Raw genomic sequence first — 15,046 nt, 5'->3', positions numbered from 1 at the left:
GAAGTGGTGTACACTTCCTCCTTCCTGCCTAAAGATAGAACATGCAGTAAAGAACTTGAAAGGGGCTAAACTGAGTATGTAGTGAATTTGTCTCGCTCCGCTCTCTGCCCCTCTCCCCGCCGCCCCCACCACCCACCGTCCGTCCATCCCCCAGGTGTTGGCCAGTCTGCGAACTGTAAGAAGCAACTTCACCATCCTCGCCAATGTCACGACACCCACTAACAAGTCAGTAGCATTCCGTCAGCCACGTTACCCTTTCAACCCCTCTTAATGTGGTCACATCTCTCTTCTCTACCGAAGCATGAATGATATCCTCCCACTGTGTCTATATTGTAACTGTGCCACGTTACCCTTTCAACCCCTCTTAATGTGGTCACATCTCTCTTCTCTACCGAAGCATGAATGATATCCTCCCACTGTGTCTATATTGTAACTGTGCAACGTTACCCTTTCAACCCCTCTTAATGTGGTCACATCTCTCTTCTCTACCGAAGCATGAATGATATCCTCCCACTGTGTCTATATTGTAACTGTGCAACGTTACCCTTTCAACCCCTCTTAATGTGGTCACATCTCTCTTCTCTACCGAAGCATGAATGATATCCTCCCACTGTGTCTATATTGTAACTGTGCCACGTTACCCTTTCAACCCCTCTTAATGTGGTCACATCTCTCTTCTCTACCGAAGCATGAATGATATCCTCCCACTGTGTCTATATTGTAACTGTGCAACGTTACCCTTTCAACCCCTCTTAATGTGGTCACATCTCTCTTCTCTACCGAAGCATGAATGATATCCTCCCACTGTGTCTATATTGTAACTGTGCCACGTTACCCTTTCAACCCCTCTTAATGTGGTCACATCTCTCTTCTCTACCGAAGCATGAATGATATCCTCCCACTGTGTCTATATTGTAACTGTGCAACGTTACCCTTTCAACCCCTCTTAATGTGGTCACATCTCTCTTCTCTACCGAAGCATGAATGATATCCTCCCACTGTGTCTATATTGTAACTGTGCCACGTTACCCTTTCAACCCCTCTTAATGTGGTCACATCTCTCTTGTCTATCGAAGCATGAATGATATCCTCCCACTGTGTCTATATTGTAACTGTGCCACGTTACCCTTTCAACCCCTCTTAATGTGGTCACATCTCTCTTCTCTACCGAAGCATGAATGATATCCTCCCACTGTGTCTATATTGTAACTGTGCAGTCCTTATTCTCTCTGGAATATCAAGAGTTTATTTCCAAAACTCTATATCAACCAATTTTTCACACTTGTGTTTTTTTCATCAGGAATGATTAATTGTGGGTACCTTCATGTGTGTGGAAAATATTACTGTTCTCAGATGTTTTCTTAATAGATTTTAGATGTGTATGGAAATGTGTTTTTTTGCAAAACGCTATATATCCATTGTTTAGCTGGAATGGAATGTTTGTGTCCGGTATATTTGACTGTGATATGTGGTTGTCTCACCTAGCTACTGTATCTTAAGATGAATGCCTTACTATAAGTCGTCTCTGGATAAGAGCACCTGCCAAATGACTCAAATGTTAAATGTAAATGTTTTATATACAGATATCATATTACTGTATTGAATTATTATAATAGTTATTTTTTATTATATTGATGTCAGAAATGTATCATTAGCACATTTCTTTATAAAAAATGTAGTTATTTGTTACATTTGACTGTGTAAAACCTGACAGTACTCCTTATTTCTCTGAGAATGAGGCGGATATATAGAATTTCGCAAAAAAAAACACATTATTATTTGTTTCTCTGAAATGAAACGATCAAGTGATAGATTTAAACAAATACATGTCTGTCATTGAACAACCAAATGCCATGATTAGATAGTGAAAAAAACAACAATCTGTTCATTATTTCGTTAAACAATAACAGTTCATTTACCAACATTTCTGAAAATGGATATGTAGTGTTTTTGAGTTAAACTCTTCATATGTAGTTTTAGTAAATATGACATTTCTTCCTTCTATTTTGTCAGAACTGTGTCTTATCAGTAGGCTATAATGTGGCAATACTCTCATCACATTGTGTCTTTATCGTGTTCTGCTGAGATCATCATGTCCCCAGTGGAAGTCCCTGACTGACTGAAAGACTGCCTGACTGGCTGACTACCTGACTGACTGACCAGCAGACTGACAGATAGACTGACTGCCTGACTACCTGACTGACTGGGTATTCACAAGGATAGAAGTGGTCAATAATGCTAAATATATCCTCCTTTGTAATGCAAGAAACAGGCAGAGCATGAGTTGGCAGGCTTTTTAGCAGTACGTCAATATAAGCAGTAACAATGCACCGTGGAATTATCTAGAACCATAATTAGTGAGCATGATGCTCTCAGCTCCAAACAGAATCCTCCCTCACTAGACTGCAAGTTGAACCTCCATGTAGAGGAAGAGACAGCTGAGAGCTGAGAGAGCCTCGCTTAAACGAGGCATTGTTTTTAATATTATTGGCTTCAACAATATTTCAAAAGACTGCGATGCAGATCTATGCAAATAGTTTATGATTCCTCACAAATGTTATTGTCCATAATACAGATGAGGTTAAATATGTTTGCTTATCTATTTCCTTTGTTATGTTGTTACACTACACAATTCATGCCCTATACAACCGTAATGTTCTTAGAGTCCACTAGAGAGCGCGCTTTATCATTTCGTCTGATGATGTAATGATATATTTGTCCACAGGAGGTCACCAGTGACAAGCCAACCCACTGTTCCCCAGGCAACACTCTCTGGTAGGTTTCCTGCTAAAATGAACTTTAGTCGCTACTGATTGGGAACACTCTCCCACACAACTCACAGTGTTTTGGTAGTGTGCACTCAAGCTTCCAAAAACTCATGCACCGATATTAATAGGAGAATTTGCAGCACCATGGCCTGTGGCTTTCTCAATAATGGATACCGATAGGCTGCATTTAATTCGGCAGATGATTTGAATAATAAGTGTCAATCTGGAGTCTCAACTGAACAATTCTAAGAAATGACAAATGTAGCAATTTGGCTGATACAGTTCAAGAGAACAGATGCAGAGAATATGACCCATTACACAGACCATTATATTATGATACACTATATTATATCAATGCTGAGGTCATACCGGTTATAATAATACATACAGCACATTAATGCCACCGTCTTCTCTCCTGTGTATGTGTGTAGATGAGACGTACCAGCAGATGGCAAGGGAGACTCTGGCGGAGTTAGACTGGTGTCTGGACCAGCTGGAGACCATCCAGACCCACCGCAGCGTCGGTGACATGGCATCCAACAAGGTACTACCACTTCTACCAGTACCATTACCCTACACCATCACTACCACCACCACTACTACTACCACTACCACTAGCCCGTACCACCACTACCACTACCATTACCCTACACCATCACTACCACCACCACTACTACTACCACTACCACTAGCCCGTACCACCACTACCACTATCACTACCACTAATACTACCACTACCAGTACCCTACACAACTACTACCACTACCCTACACAACCACTACCACCACCACTACTACTACCACTACCCTACACAACCACTAACATTACCCTACAGCATCACTACCATTAGCCCGTACAACCACTACCACTACCACCACCACCACTACCACCATCACTAGCACGCACAACCACTACCACAACCTTACACCACCACTACCACTACCACTAGCCTACACCACCACTACCACTATCCTACACCACCACTACCACTACTACTACCACTAGCGCGCACCACCACTACCACTACCACTACCCTACACCACCACTACCACCACCCTACACCATCACTACCACTACCCTACACCACCACTACCACCACCCTACACCACCACTACCACTACCACTACTACTACCACTAGCCAGCACCACCACTACCACAACCTTACACTACCACTACCACTACTACTACCACTAGCCAGCACCACCACTACCACAACCTTACACTACCACTACCACTACTACTACCACTAGCCCGCACCACCACTACCAACACTACCACTATCCTACACCACCACTACCACTATCCTACACCACCACTACCACCACCCTACACCACCACTACCACTACCCTACACCACCACTACCACCACCCTACACCACCACTACCACTATCCTACACCACCACTACCACCACCCTACACCACCACTACCACTATCCTACACCACCACCACTACCACTATCCTACACCACCACTACCACCACCCTACACCACCACTACCACTACCCTACACCACCACTACCACTATCCTACACCACCACTACCACTATCCTACACCACCACTACCACTACCCTACACCACCACTACCACTACAACTACCACTAGCCCGCACCACCACTACCACAACCTTACACTACCACAACCTTTACCACCACCACTACCACTACCACTACTACTACCACTACCACTATCCTACACCACCACTACCACTAGCCTGCACCACCATTACCACTACCTTACACTACCACTACCACTACCCTACACTACCACTACCATTACCCTACACTACCACTATCCTACACCACCACTACCACTACCCTACACTACCACTACCACTAGCCTACACCACCACTACCACTATCCTACACCACCACTACCACTACCCTACACTACCACTACCACTACCCTACACCACCACTACCACTACCCTACACCACCACTACCACTAGCCTACACCACCACTACCACTATCCTACACCACCACTACCACTACCCTACACTACCACTACCACTACCACCACTACCACTACCCTACACCACCACTACCACTAGCCTACACCACCACTACCACTATCCTACACCACCACTACCACTACTACTACCACTAGCGCGCACCACCACTACCACTACCACTACCCTACACCACCACTACCACCACCCTACACCATCACTACCACTACCCTACACCACCACTACCACCACCCTACACCACCACTACCACTACCACTACTACTACCACTAGCCAGCACCACCACTACCACAACCTTACACTACCACTACCACTACTACTACCACTAGCCAGCACCACCACTACCACAACCTTACACTACCACTACCACTACTACTACCACTAGCCCGCACCACCACTACCAACACTACCACTATCCTACACCACCACTACCACTATCCTACACCACCACTACCACCACCCTACACCACCACTACCACTATCCTACACCACCACTACCACCACCCTACACCCTACACCACCACTACCACTACCCTACACCACCACTACCACCACCCTACACCACCACTACCACTATCCTACACCACCACTACCACTATCCTACACCACCACTACCACCACCCTACACCACCACTACCACTATCCTACACCACCACCACTACCACTATCCTACACCACCACTACCACCACCCTACACCACCACTACCACTACCCTACACCACCACTACCACTATCCTACACCACCACTACCACTATCCTACACCACCACTACCACTACCCTACACCACCACTACCACTACAACTACCACTAGCCCGCACCACCACTACCACAACCTTACACTACCACAACCTTTACCACCACCACTACCACTACCACTATCCTACACCACCACTACCACTACCACTAGCCTGCACCACCATTACCACTACCTTCCACTACCACTACCCTACACTACCACTACCATTACCCTACACTACCACTATCCTACACCACCACTACCACTACCCTACACTACCACTACCACTAGCCTACACCACCACTACCACTATCCTACACCACCACTACCCTACACTACCACTACCACTACCCTACACCACCACTACCACTACCCTACACCACCACTACCACTAGCCTACACCACCACTACCACTATCCTACACCACCACTACCACTACCCTACACTACCACTACCACTACCACCACTACCACTACCCTACACCACCACTACCACTACCCTACACCACAACTACCGCCACCACTACCACTACAACTACCCTACACCACCACTACCACTACAACTACCCTACACCACAACTACCGCCACCACTACCACTACCCTACACCACCACTACCACTACAACTACCCTACACCACAACTACCGCCACCACTACCACCACCCTACACCACAACTACCGCCACCACTACCACCACCACTACACCACAACTACCACCACCACTACCACTACCCTACACCACAACTACCGCCACAACTACCACTACCCTACACCACCACTACCACCACCACTACCACTACCCTACACCACCACTACCACTACCCTACACCACAACTACCGCCACCACTACCACTACCCTACACCACCACTACCACCACAACTACCGCCACCACTACCACCACCCTACACCACAACTACCACCACCACTACCACCACCACTACACCACAACTACCACCACCACTACCACTACCCTACACCACAACTACCGCCACCACTACCACCACAACTACCACCACCCTACACCAGAACTACCACCACCCCTACCACTACCCTACACCACAACTACCGCCACCACCACCACTACCACCACCCTACACCACAACTACCACTACCCTACACCACCACTACCACTACAACTACCCTACACCACAACTACCGCCACCACTACCACTACAACCACCCTACACCACAACTACCCTACACCACCACTACCACTACAACTACCCTACACCACAACTACCGCCACCACTACCACTACAACCACCCTACACCACAACTACCCTACACCACCACTACCACTACCCTACACCACCACTACCACTACAACTACCCTACACCACAACTACCGCCACCACTACCACTACCACCACCCTACACCACAACTACCCTACACCACCACTACCACTACCCTACACCACCACTACCACTACAACTACCCTACACCACAACTACCACTACAACTACCCTACACCACAACTACCGCCACCACTACCACTACAACTACCCTACACCACAACTACCACCACCACTACCACCACCCTACACCACAACTACCACCACCACTACCACCACCCTACACCACAACTACCCTACCCTACACCACAACTACCACCACCACTACCACTACCCTACACCACAACTACCACTACCACTACCCTACACCACCACTACCACTAGTTTACACCACAATTACCACTACCATACACTACCACCACCACTACCCTACACTACCACTACCCTACCCTACACTACCACTACCATACACTACCACCACCACTACCACTTCCACTACCACTACCTTACCACTACCACCACCACTACCACTACCCTACACCACTACCACTACCCTACACTACCACTACCCTACACCACAACTACCACTACCCTACACTACCACTACCCTAGACTACCACTACCACTACCCTACACTACCACTACCCTACACCACAACTACCACTACCCTACACCACCACTACCACCACCACTATCACTACCCTAGACTACCACTGCCACTACCCTACACCACCACTACCACTACCCTACACCACAACTACCACTACCCTAGACTACCACTGCCACTACCCTACACCACCACTACCACTACCACCACCACTATCACTACCCTAGACTACCACTGCCACTACCCTACACCACCACTACCACTACCCCAACTACCACTACCCTAGACTATAACTGCCACTACCCTACACACACCACAACCCTATACTACACCTGGCCTCTTCATCTGTCCATGCCCCTCTCCTATACCCTCTACCACAACCTCAACGTATTTGTGTTTCCTAGTCCAACTGTGCATAACTAAATATCAATACTATTATCAGTCTCCCATACTGTATGTTTCATTCATGTCTGAGAGGCTTGTTTGCATTTGGCAGAACTGAACTGTGTGAATGTGGACTGTGGACTGGACAAGCTAATGTAACAGAGGTGGTTCGGTCAGCCACACTCTCGTGATGAGTAACCTTGTCTGACATGTGACGACTTGGGTTAGCTCCCCAGGATAATGTCTTGCTTTTAGCTCAGTGGGCTATCACAGTCTTGTGGCTCGCAGGAGCTGTTAGTCCCAGTGATGTTTGAGATTTGTGTATTGTCCTTTTGAGGCCGAAGGGAATGTATGTGTGCATGTACACAGAATGTCCAAAAGATTTGTCAGATGCTCTATATGTACAAAGGTATGTGTGATGTGTGTATACTGTATACTGCTGTTTAGAGTCTGTGTTTGTAGCGGATGTGTATTCCTGCACATGAATGCATGAGCTGCAGCGAGATGTTCCGCTTAAAATGTGAGAGAGAGAGAGAGAGAGAGAGAGAGAGGGGGGGGGGGTCTGTGGGTGGGAATGGAAGACACAGAGCACAGGAGAAGAGGGAGGAGGGGTCCTGATGCTGATGTCTCTGCTGTAACCTTGGTTGCTATCGAACAACAGGGTCTGCCCTTCCCTTTTACTCATTGGCTCACCACTCTGACCACAAGGCTTGTGGTCCGGGAAGCGACCAATTAAAAAGAGGCAAGGTTCCTTCAACAGTGTTGTGTCTAAAAGAGACAGTGTGGTATTCTTGTTTTTCTTGTCACCCTGAGGGGAATGTAGCATGTTGCAACTGTTTCAGAACGCAAAAGACAGCAGTTTGGATTTGTATGTGTGTAAGGATGCCTGTGTTTGAGAGACAGACAGAGGGCAAGAGAGAGAAAGATGGAGTGAGAGAGGGGGGAGTGTGTGTGTGCTCCTGGCTGACAGAGAAGCAGAGAGAATGCTGTGGTCTTTAAGAGCAGACGGGCGCCATAAAGACACATACACACAAAACCACACCAACATGCACACACACATATGAACACCCTCCCTCGTACTCGCTCTCTCTCACACACACATTTCCGACAGGTGTACATGCTGTCTGCAGCACATGCGCATTCAGGCTGCATGCACACACACACACACAAGTGCATGCTGTCTGGCTGATTAGCTTGCAAGGGCTGTCTACAGCATCCAGGGAGACGGCGCTACAGGAGGCAGCAGGGCTTTGCTACGGCGGAGGAAGGAAAGAGGAAGGAAAAATAAGGGAAGCCTGAAGCTCTTGGATTAGTTTCAACCTCAGACATAATTTAACCAGCCCAGGTAGACACGATGGAGTGACTGGGATACTGCGGGGGAAGCTACTGGGAGGAGGACTGTGGACTGTGTGTGTGTTGGGATCATTGCTGAGGCACATACGGGGCTGATGCAGCAGGAGGACGACTGGGCCCGGCCCCTGGATCCGGTGCACTGTGGGGGAGGGGCACTTTGCAGAGTAGACGCAACGCAGGGAGACGAGGAGAGAGCCTGTTTTTCCCCACACCGAGAGCTCCGCTGTGATTCTGTAGCCTGATCACCCGTCTGCTAGCTACATCACAGGCCTGGCTCCCTATTTTTCTCTCTCTCTGTCTCCTTCATTCTCTTTCTCTCTCCATTGCCATTTGTCTCCTGCTCTCTCTCTCTGTCACTCTCTGTCCTCTTCCTCTGTCCCATCGCTCAATACTACGGTCATCTTTCCCACCCTGTCATCACCGTCTTTCCATCCCGCCATCCTTCTAAGCTCCTCTGTGCTCTTTTATCTCCATCTGTCTGTCTGTCTGACCTTCTATCTTTCATTACAACATCTTGGCTTTTCTCTCTTCCCTCTCCTCCATTGCCTCTCTTTGCCCTTCAGACGGTCCCCCTCTCACTCTCCATCTTCTCCCATCCTATCCTCCCCCTCTCCCCACTCTGCTGTTTGATTTGGGTCAGTTCTGCTCACCAGCTGGGATGAGATGTAGTCTCTGGAGCTTGGGGATCCAGGGGGCTCCCGGCCTGCCGTTTGCAGGGCATCCTCATCTGTGGACCATCCTCACACTGGGGCCCATATCTGGACGCACTGGGTGGGTGGCCTGCTTCCAGGAGAACTGCATGTAGGGACGGACTGTGAGCACCAGTGGACCCTGTCCCTCTCCCCCTCCACCACTCGCCCCCCACCCTCGGCGGGGGGAAGCTGTCGCTCTGGAGTGTCCCGGCCTGGCCGGCTGCGGCCTACACGCTGCCCACACGCTGACGACGAATCCCTCCTCATGCTGCTGGGACACCTGCAGCGCCCCCACCCCCAGCCCGCTCCACTACCGGTCCTCCTGTCTGGGCAAGCGCCCCTCGCCCCCCGTCACCCTAAGCATGGGCGTGGTAGAGGCCATTGACCCCGCCTCGCCGTCCCCTTGCCCCTCGCCCGTGCCAGGCGGCTACCGGCTGCCCCGCTCTTCCACCAGCTACAGCCAGCTGCAGGGGAGGGGAGGAGGGCCAGACCTGGAGCTGGACCTAGGTGCGGCTGCCGGAGGGGTTCTGGAAGGGTCTGGGATGGCAACGGAGCGCAGGACACCTCTAGTAGACCTGTTCTGTGAGACCTGCTCGAGACCCTGGCTCATCGGATGGTGGGACCAGGTAGGGCTGGGAGGGGAAGGGAACCGGGCCAGACAGACAGACAGCCATCTTGGATAGCTGTTTTGATTAACTATTTTTCCACCCTTGCTGTTTAGTGCATTATTTAGGCTGTTATCTGTCCTTTCTACTTAGTAGGTGTGATTTTGTTAAGCCGTTGAAGTTTCATGTTGAAAAGAGAACCATGTCAGTTGTGTGCGTTTTAGTTGTGTGGATTGCAGGGACCAGTTGGGACAGGGAGGAGATGACCTAAAGATGACAGGCATAACAGGATGTATGTTGAGTGACTGTGTGTTTATATTTTCCCTCAGCAACTCTGTTTTCATATTCTATGCATTATTTATGCATGTGGGCACTGAAGTGGAAAAGGCATTGAGTTTTCAGAATTTATTAACCCTAAACTCCCCCTGTAATGTGTCGTCATGCTGCCCGTGGTGCTGAGAGCACTAAACCTCAGCTGCAGTACACTTCAACCTGAAGATATAAACTCAAAACTGTTCACCTTAGAGACTCATTTCCTCCATTCAAACCACAGACAATATTCCCTTGAAATCGTACAGAAATTCCTATTAAGAAAATCTTTATTGTCCTATTGTTACAGCAGGTAGCCTGCTTTATCACAAGATGTCCATCTCCATTATCGACACACACACACACACACACACACACACACACACACACACACACACACACACACACACACACACACACACACACACACACACACACACACACACACACACAGGTTCAGTGTCAGTGTCAGTGAAGGATATCTCAGCTCAATGCTGTGTGTGTTTATCTCAGTGTTGTCCGGTGATCTTAGTCAATGTCAGAATAGTTTTGTATTTTTCTTTGAGAGGCCGAGACATGATAGGACTTACGGAGATATTATTAATGTTGCAGCGTGTAGTTGATAGCAGATGTCTCTATCAAACCAGCTACTGACCCTGTTATTTTGACCGAGCTCTCTTGTCCGTGGCAGTGACTGTGCCCTCGTGAACCATTGTCTTGTCTGTGCTTTACTGAGAAACATACAACAACATCTTACCCAGCTAGCACATAACGTTCTCAGAACCGTATGTTTCTTAGAGCTTGGTGAGAGCGTGGTTGTCTTATGGCTATTTTGCATACAACCTACCTACAACTTTGTGGGAATGTTGCAGAACAGTTGCTTGGCTTTGGAACATTCTCAGCACAAAAATGTCCTAAAAGTGCAAACATGGTTAGATTTAATAATAATGTTGGTAATGTTGTAGGAACGTTCTCCAACTGGTTTAACATGGGGAATATTCTCAAATAGTTCAGAGTACGTTAAGAAACAACGTGGGAATTTCAGTACTTCAGCATAACGTTTTCTACAGGTTTCCTCACGGTTCAATTTAAAATCATGTTCTCAGAACATTAAGAACACTTTCCATAAAAAACACAAGAAAACATTAGTAACGGTCAAAGAATGTTCTGCGAATGTTATTGAAAAATACATACATTCCGTTCAAAGCGTCAACAGAACTCTCTCTATCCTCTCTCTTGTTAAGTGTGTTCAGGTGTGTTGGCCGCGCCCAGTAATTGGCCACACCTGATCCTAATGAGTGCTTGTTTCCTTTGAAATGGGGTCGATTTTAATAGACTAAAATAGACCATCCTGGTGGCGCAGTAGACTTATTCAATGGATTAAGAACATACACTACATGACCAAAAGTATGTGGACACCTGCTCGTCGAACATCTCATTCCAAAATAATGGGCATTAATATGGAGTTGGTCCCCCCTTTGCTGCTATAACAGCCTCCATTGCTGTGAGAACGCCGCAGCCCGTCTGGTGTTCAACTTTCCCAAGTTCTCTCACGTCACCCCGCTCCTCCGCTCTCTCCACTGGCTTCCAGTTGAAGCTCGCATCCGCTACAAGACCATGGTGCTTGCCTACGGAGCTGTGAGGGGAACGGCACCTCCGTACCTTCAGGCTCTGATCAGGCCCTACACCCAAACAAGGGCACTGCGTTCATCCACCTCTGGCCTGCTCGCCTCCCTACCTCTGAGGAAGTACAGTTCCCGCTCAGCCCAGTCAAAACTGTTCGCTGCTCTGGCACCCCAATGGTGGAACAAACTCCCTCACGACGCCAGGTCAGCGGAGTCAATCACCACCTTCCGGAGACACCTGAAACCCCACCTCTTTAAGGAATACCTAGGATAGGATAAAGTAATCCTTCTAACCCCCCCCCCTTAAAAGAGTTAGATGCACTATTGTAAAGTGGTTGTTCCACTGGATATCATAAGGTGAATGCACCAATTTGTAAGTCGCTCTGGATAAGAGCGTCTGCTAAATGACTTAAATGTAAATGTAAATGTAATGTGAGGACTTGCTTCCATTCAGCCACAAGAGGATTAGTGAAGTCGGGCAGGCCGGGCTCGTAGTCGGCGTTCCAATTAATCCCAAAGGTGTTCGATTGGGTTGAAGTCATGGCTCCGTGCAGGCCAGTCAAGTTGTTCCACGCCGATCTCGACAAACCATTTCTGTATGGACCTCGCTTTGTGCACGGGGGCATTGTCATGCTGAAACAGGAAAGGGCCTTCCCCAAATAGTTTGCACAAAGTTGGAAACACAGAATTGTCTAGAATGTCATTGTATGCTGTAGCGTTAAGATTTCCCTTCACTGGAACTAAGGGGCCTAGCCCCAACCATGAAAAACAGCCCCAGACATTATTCCTCCTCCACCAAACTTTACAGTTGGCACCTTGCATTTGGGCAGGTAACGTTCTCCTGGCATCCGCCAAAACCAGATTCATCCGTCGGACTACTAGATGATGAAGCGTGATCCATCACTCCAGAGAACGTGTTTCCACTGCTCCAGAGTCCAATGATATTTAAGCGTTACGCGCTTCAGCACTTGGCAGTCCCGTTCTGTGAGCTTGTGTTGCCTACCATTTTGCAGCTGAGCCGTTGTTGCTCCTAGACATTTCCACTTCACAATAACAGCACTTATAGTTTACCAGGGTAGCTCTGGTGTCATGTTGAAAGTCACTGAGCTCTTCAGCAAGGCCATTCTACTGTCAATGTTTGTCTATGGCGATTGCATGGCTGTGTGCTCGATTTTATATGCCTGTCAGCAACGGATGTGGCTGAAATAGCCCGAATTCACTCATTTTAAGGGGTGTCCACATACCTTTGTATACATAGTGTAAGATCATAGGTTAGAATTTCACTGACACCTTGCCACAATAAAAAATACATGTGTGTGCAATTTTGAACTGTTTCTGTCACGCCCTGACCTTAGAGATCCTTTGTATGTCTCTATTTTGGTTGGTCAGGGTGTGAGTTTGGGTGGGCATTCTATGTCTGGTGTTCTATGTTGTCCTTGTTTTGTATTTCTATGTGTTTGGCCTGATATGGTTCCCAATCAGAGGCAGCTGTCTATCGTTGTCTCTGATTGAGAACCATACTTAGGTAGTCTGTTCCCACCTGTGTTTGTGGGTAGTTGTTTTGTGTTTGTTTCACCATTCAGGACTGTTTCGATTTTCTTTGTCATTCACTTTGTTATTTTTGTATTTTTTTGTGTTCTGTTATATTAAAGTAACATGGACACTTACCACGCTGCATTTTGGTCCGATCCTTCATATTCCTCATCAGAAGAGGAAGACGATCGTTACAGTTTCTAAACAGTTAAAAACAGTTAACCCAAACTAAGCTAGCAGTGTAATTAAAAGTCTTATTGAAACATCTTCTCAGAGCGTTATTTAATTACCTTCAAATAACCTATAATTTCTGTTCTCAGAAGATTAATTAAAACGCCCAGGAAAACTTTCAAGGAACCATAGTAAAACCTTCTCAGAACCTCCTTGCAACCTAAACATTTACATTCCCAGAACAGACAACATTTTCACTTCCGTTCTCAGAAAGTTTTATTTAAAACGTACGTATTACCAGTCAGGAAACTTATGGCTTCGTTCCCAGAACCAATGGGAAACCAAAAAATGACGCTCCCACAACTTCCAAGGAACCAAATGTGCTAGCTGGGTCCACTCCCCCATCTCTCTACATACAGTGTTTTTAGCAATCTGCTGCAATATGACAACTCTTGTTTTGATACAAGATAGAGTCCAACAACAGCCTTACCATTAGCAACAAACACAAAATACATGCATATACAGTACTTTGATTAACAAAGTGAAATTGAATGGTTGGTTGTGAAAGCTGATTCATCATGCTGTCATCAAAGAGCATTACTGTAAACTGCTATTGTAATTTGAAAAACAAGAAGTGCAGGAAGAGCCTGCCTGTTACAATATATGTCACATTTCCCTGGGTGTCCATATGTTAGTCAGTTATCAGAGGGTTGATGATGCCCCTTTGCGTCTCTCACAGCTTCACCCCGGCATCTTGTGTTCCATCAGTCAGGGGGCCATATGAGGAAGCACGGTAGCGTGGTGTGGCGTCTGTCTGTGTGTCCTGGCACTGGGGTTGTGTTGGTTGGCAGATTATGACTCAATATAGTAAAGAGATGGAGAGAGAGATGGTGAGAGATTGATCCTGCAGCATAACTGTGTCACTGGGCTTGACTGGCTAACTAGTCTACAGTACCTACCTGGTGCATTATCATGACTATCTATCTATCTATCTATCTAT

At 47.4% G+C, this 15,046-nt stretch overlaps 1 protein-coding gene across 2 annotated transcripts in view; it reads left to right on the top strand.

The window, feature by feature from the left end:
* LOC139564906 (3',5'-cyclic-AMP phosphodiesterase 4C-like) overlaps positions 1–15,046 on the top strand; it is a 69,834-nt gene that overhangs the window by 38,874 nt on the left and 15,914 nt on the right. The window contains exons 4-6 of one of the 2 annotated variants that reach the window (XM_071384791.1): positions 155–225; positions 2,726–2,775; positions 3,200–3,312. In XM_071384791.1, coding sequence (XP_071240892.1) covers positions 155–225; positions 2,726–2,775; positions 3,200–3,312 — 234 coding nt within the window. Of the gene's footprint in view, positions 1–154; positions 226–2,725; positions 2,776–3,199; positions 3,313–8,608; positions 10,430–15,046 lie in introns of those variants that run through there. The other variant, XM_071384792.1, reaches the window with a different exon arrangement.

The sequence above is a fragment of the Salvelinus alpinus genome, chromosome 36, assembly GCF_045679555.1.
Source record: "Salvelinus alpinus chromosome 36, SLU_Salpinus.1, whole genome shotgun sequence".
Taxonomy (NCBI): domain Eukaryota; kingdom Metazoa; phylum Chordata; class Actinopteri; order Salmoniformes; family Salmonidae; genus Salvelinus; species Salvelinus alpinus.
This window is presented reverse-complemented; position numbering and strand designations above follow the sequence as displayed.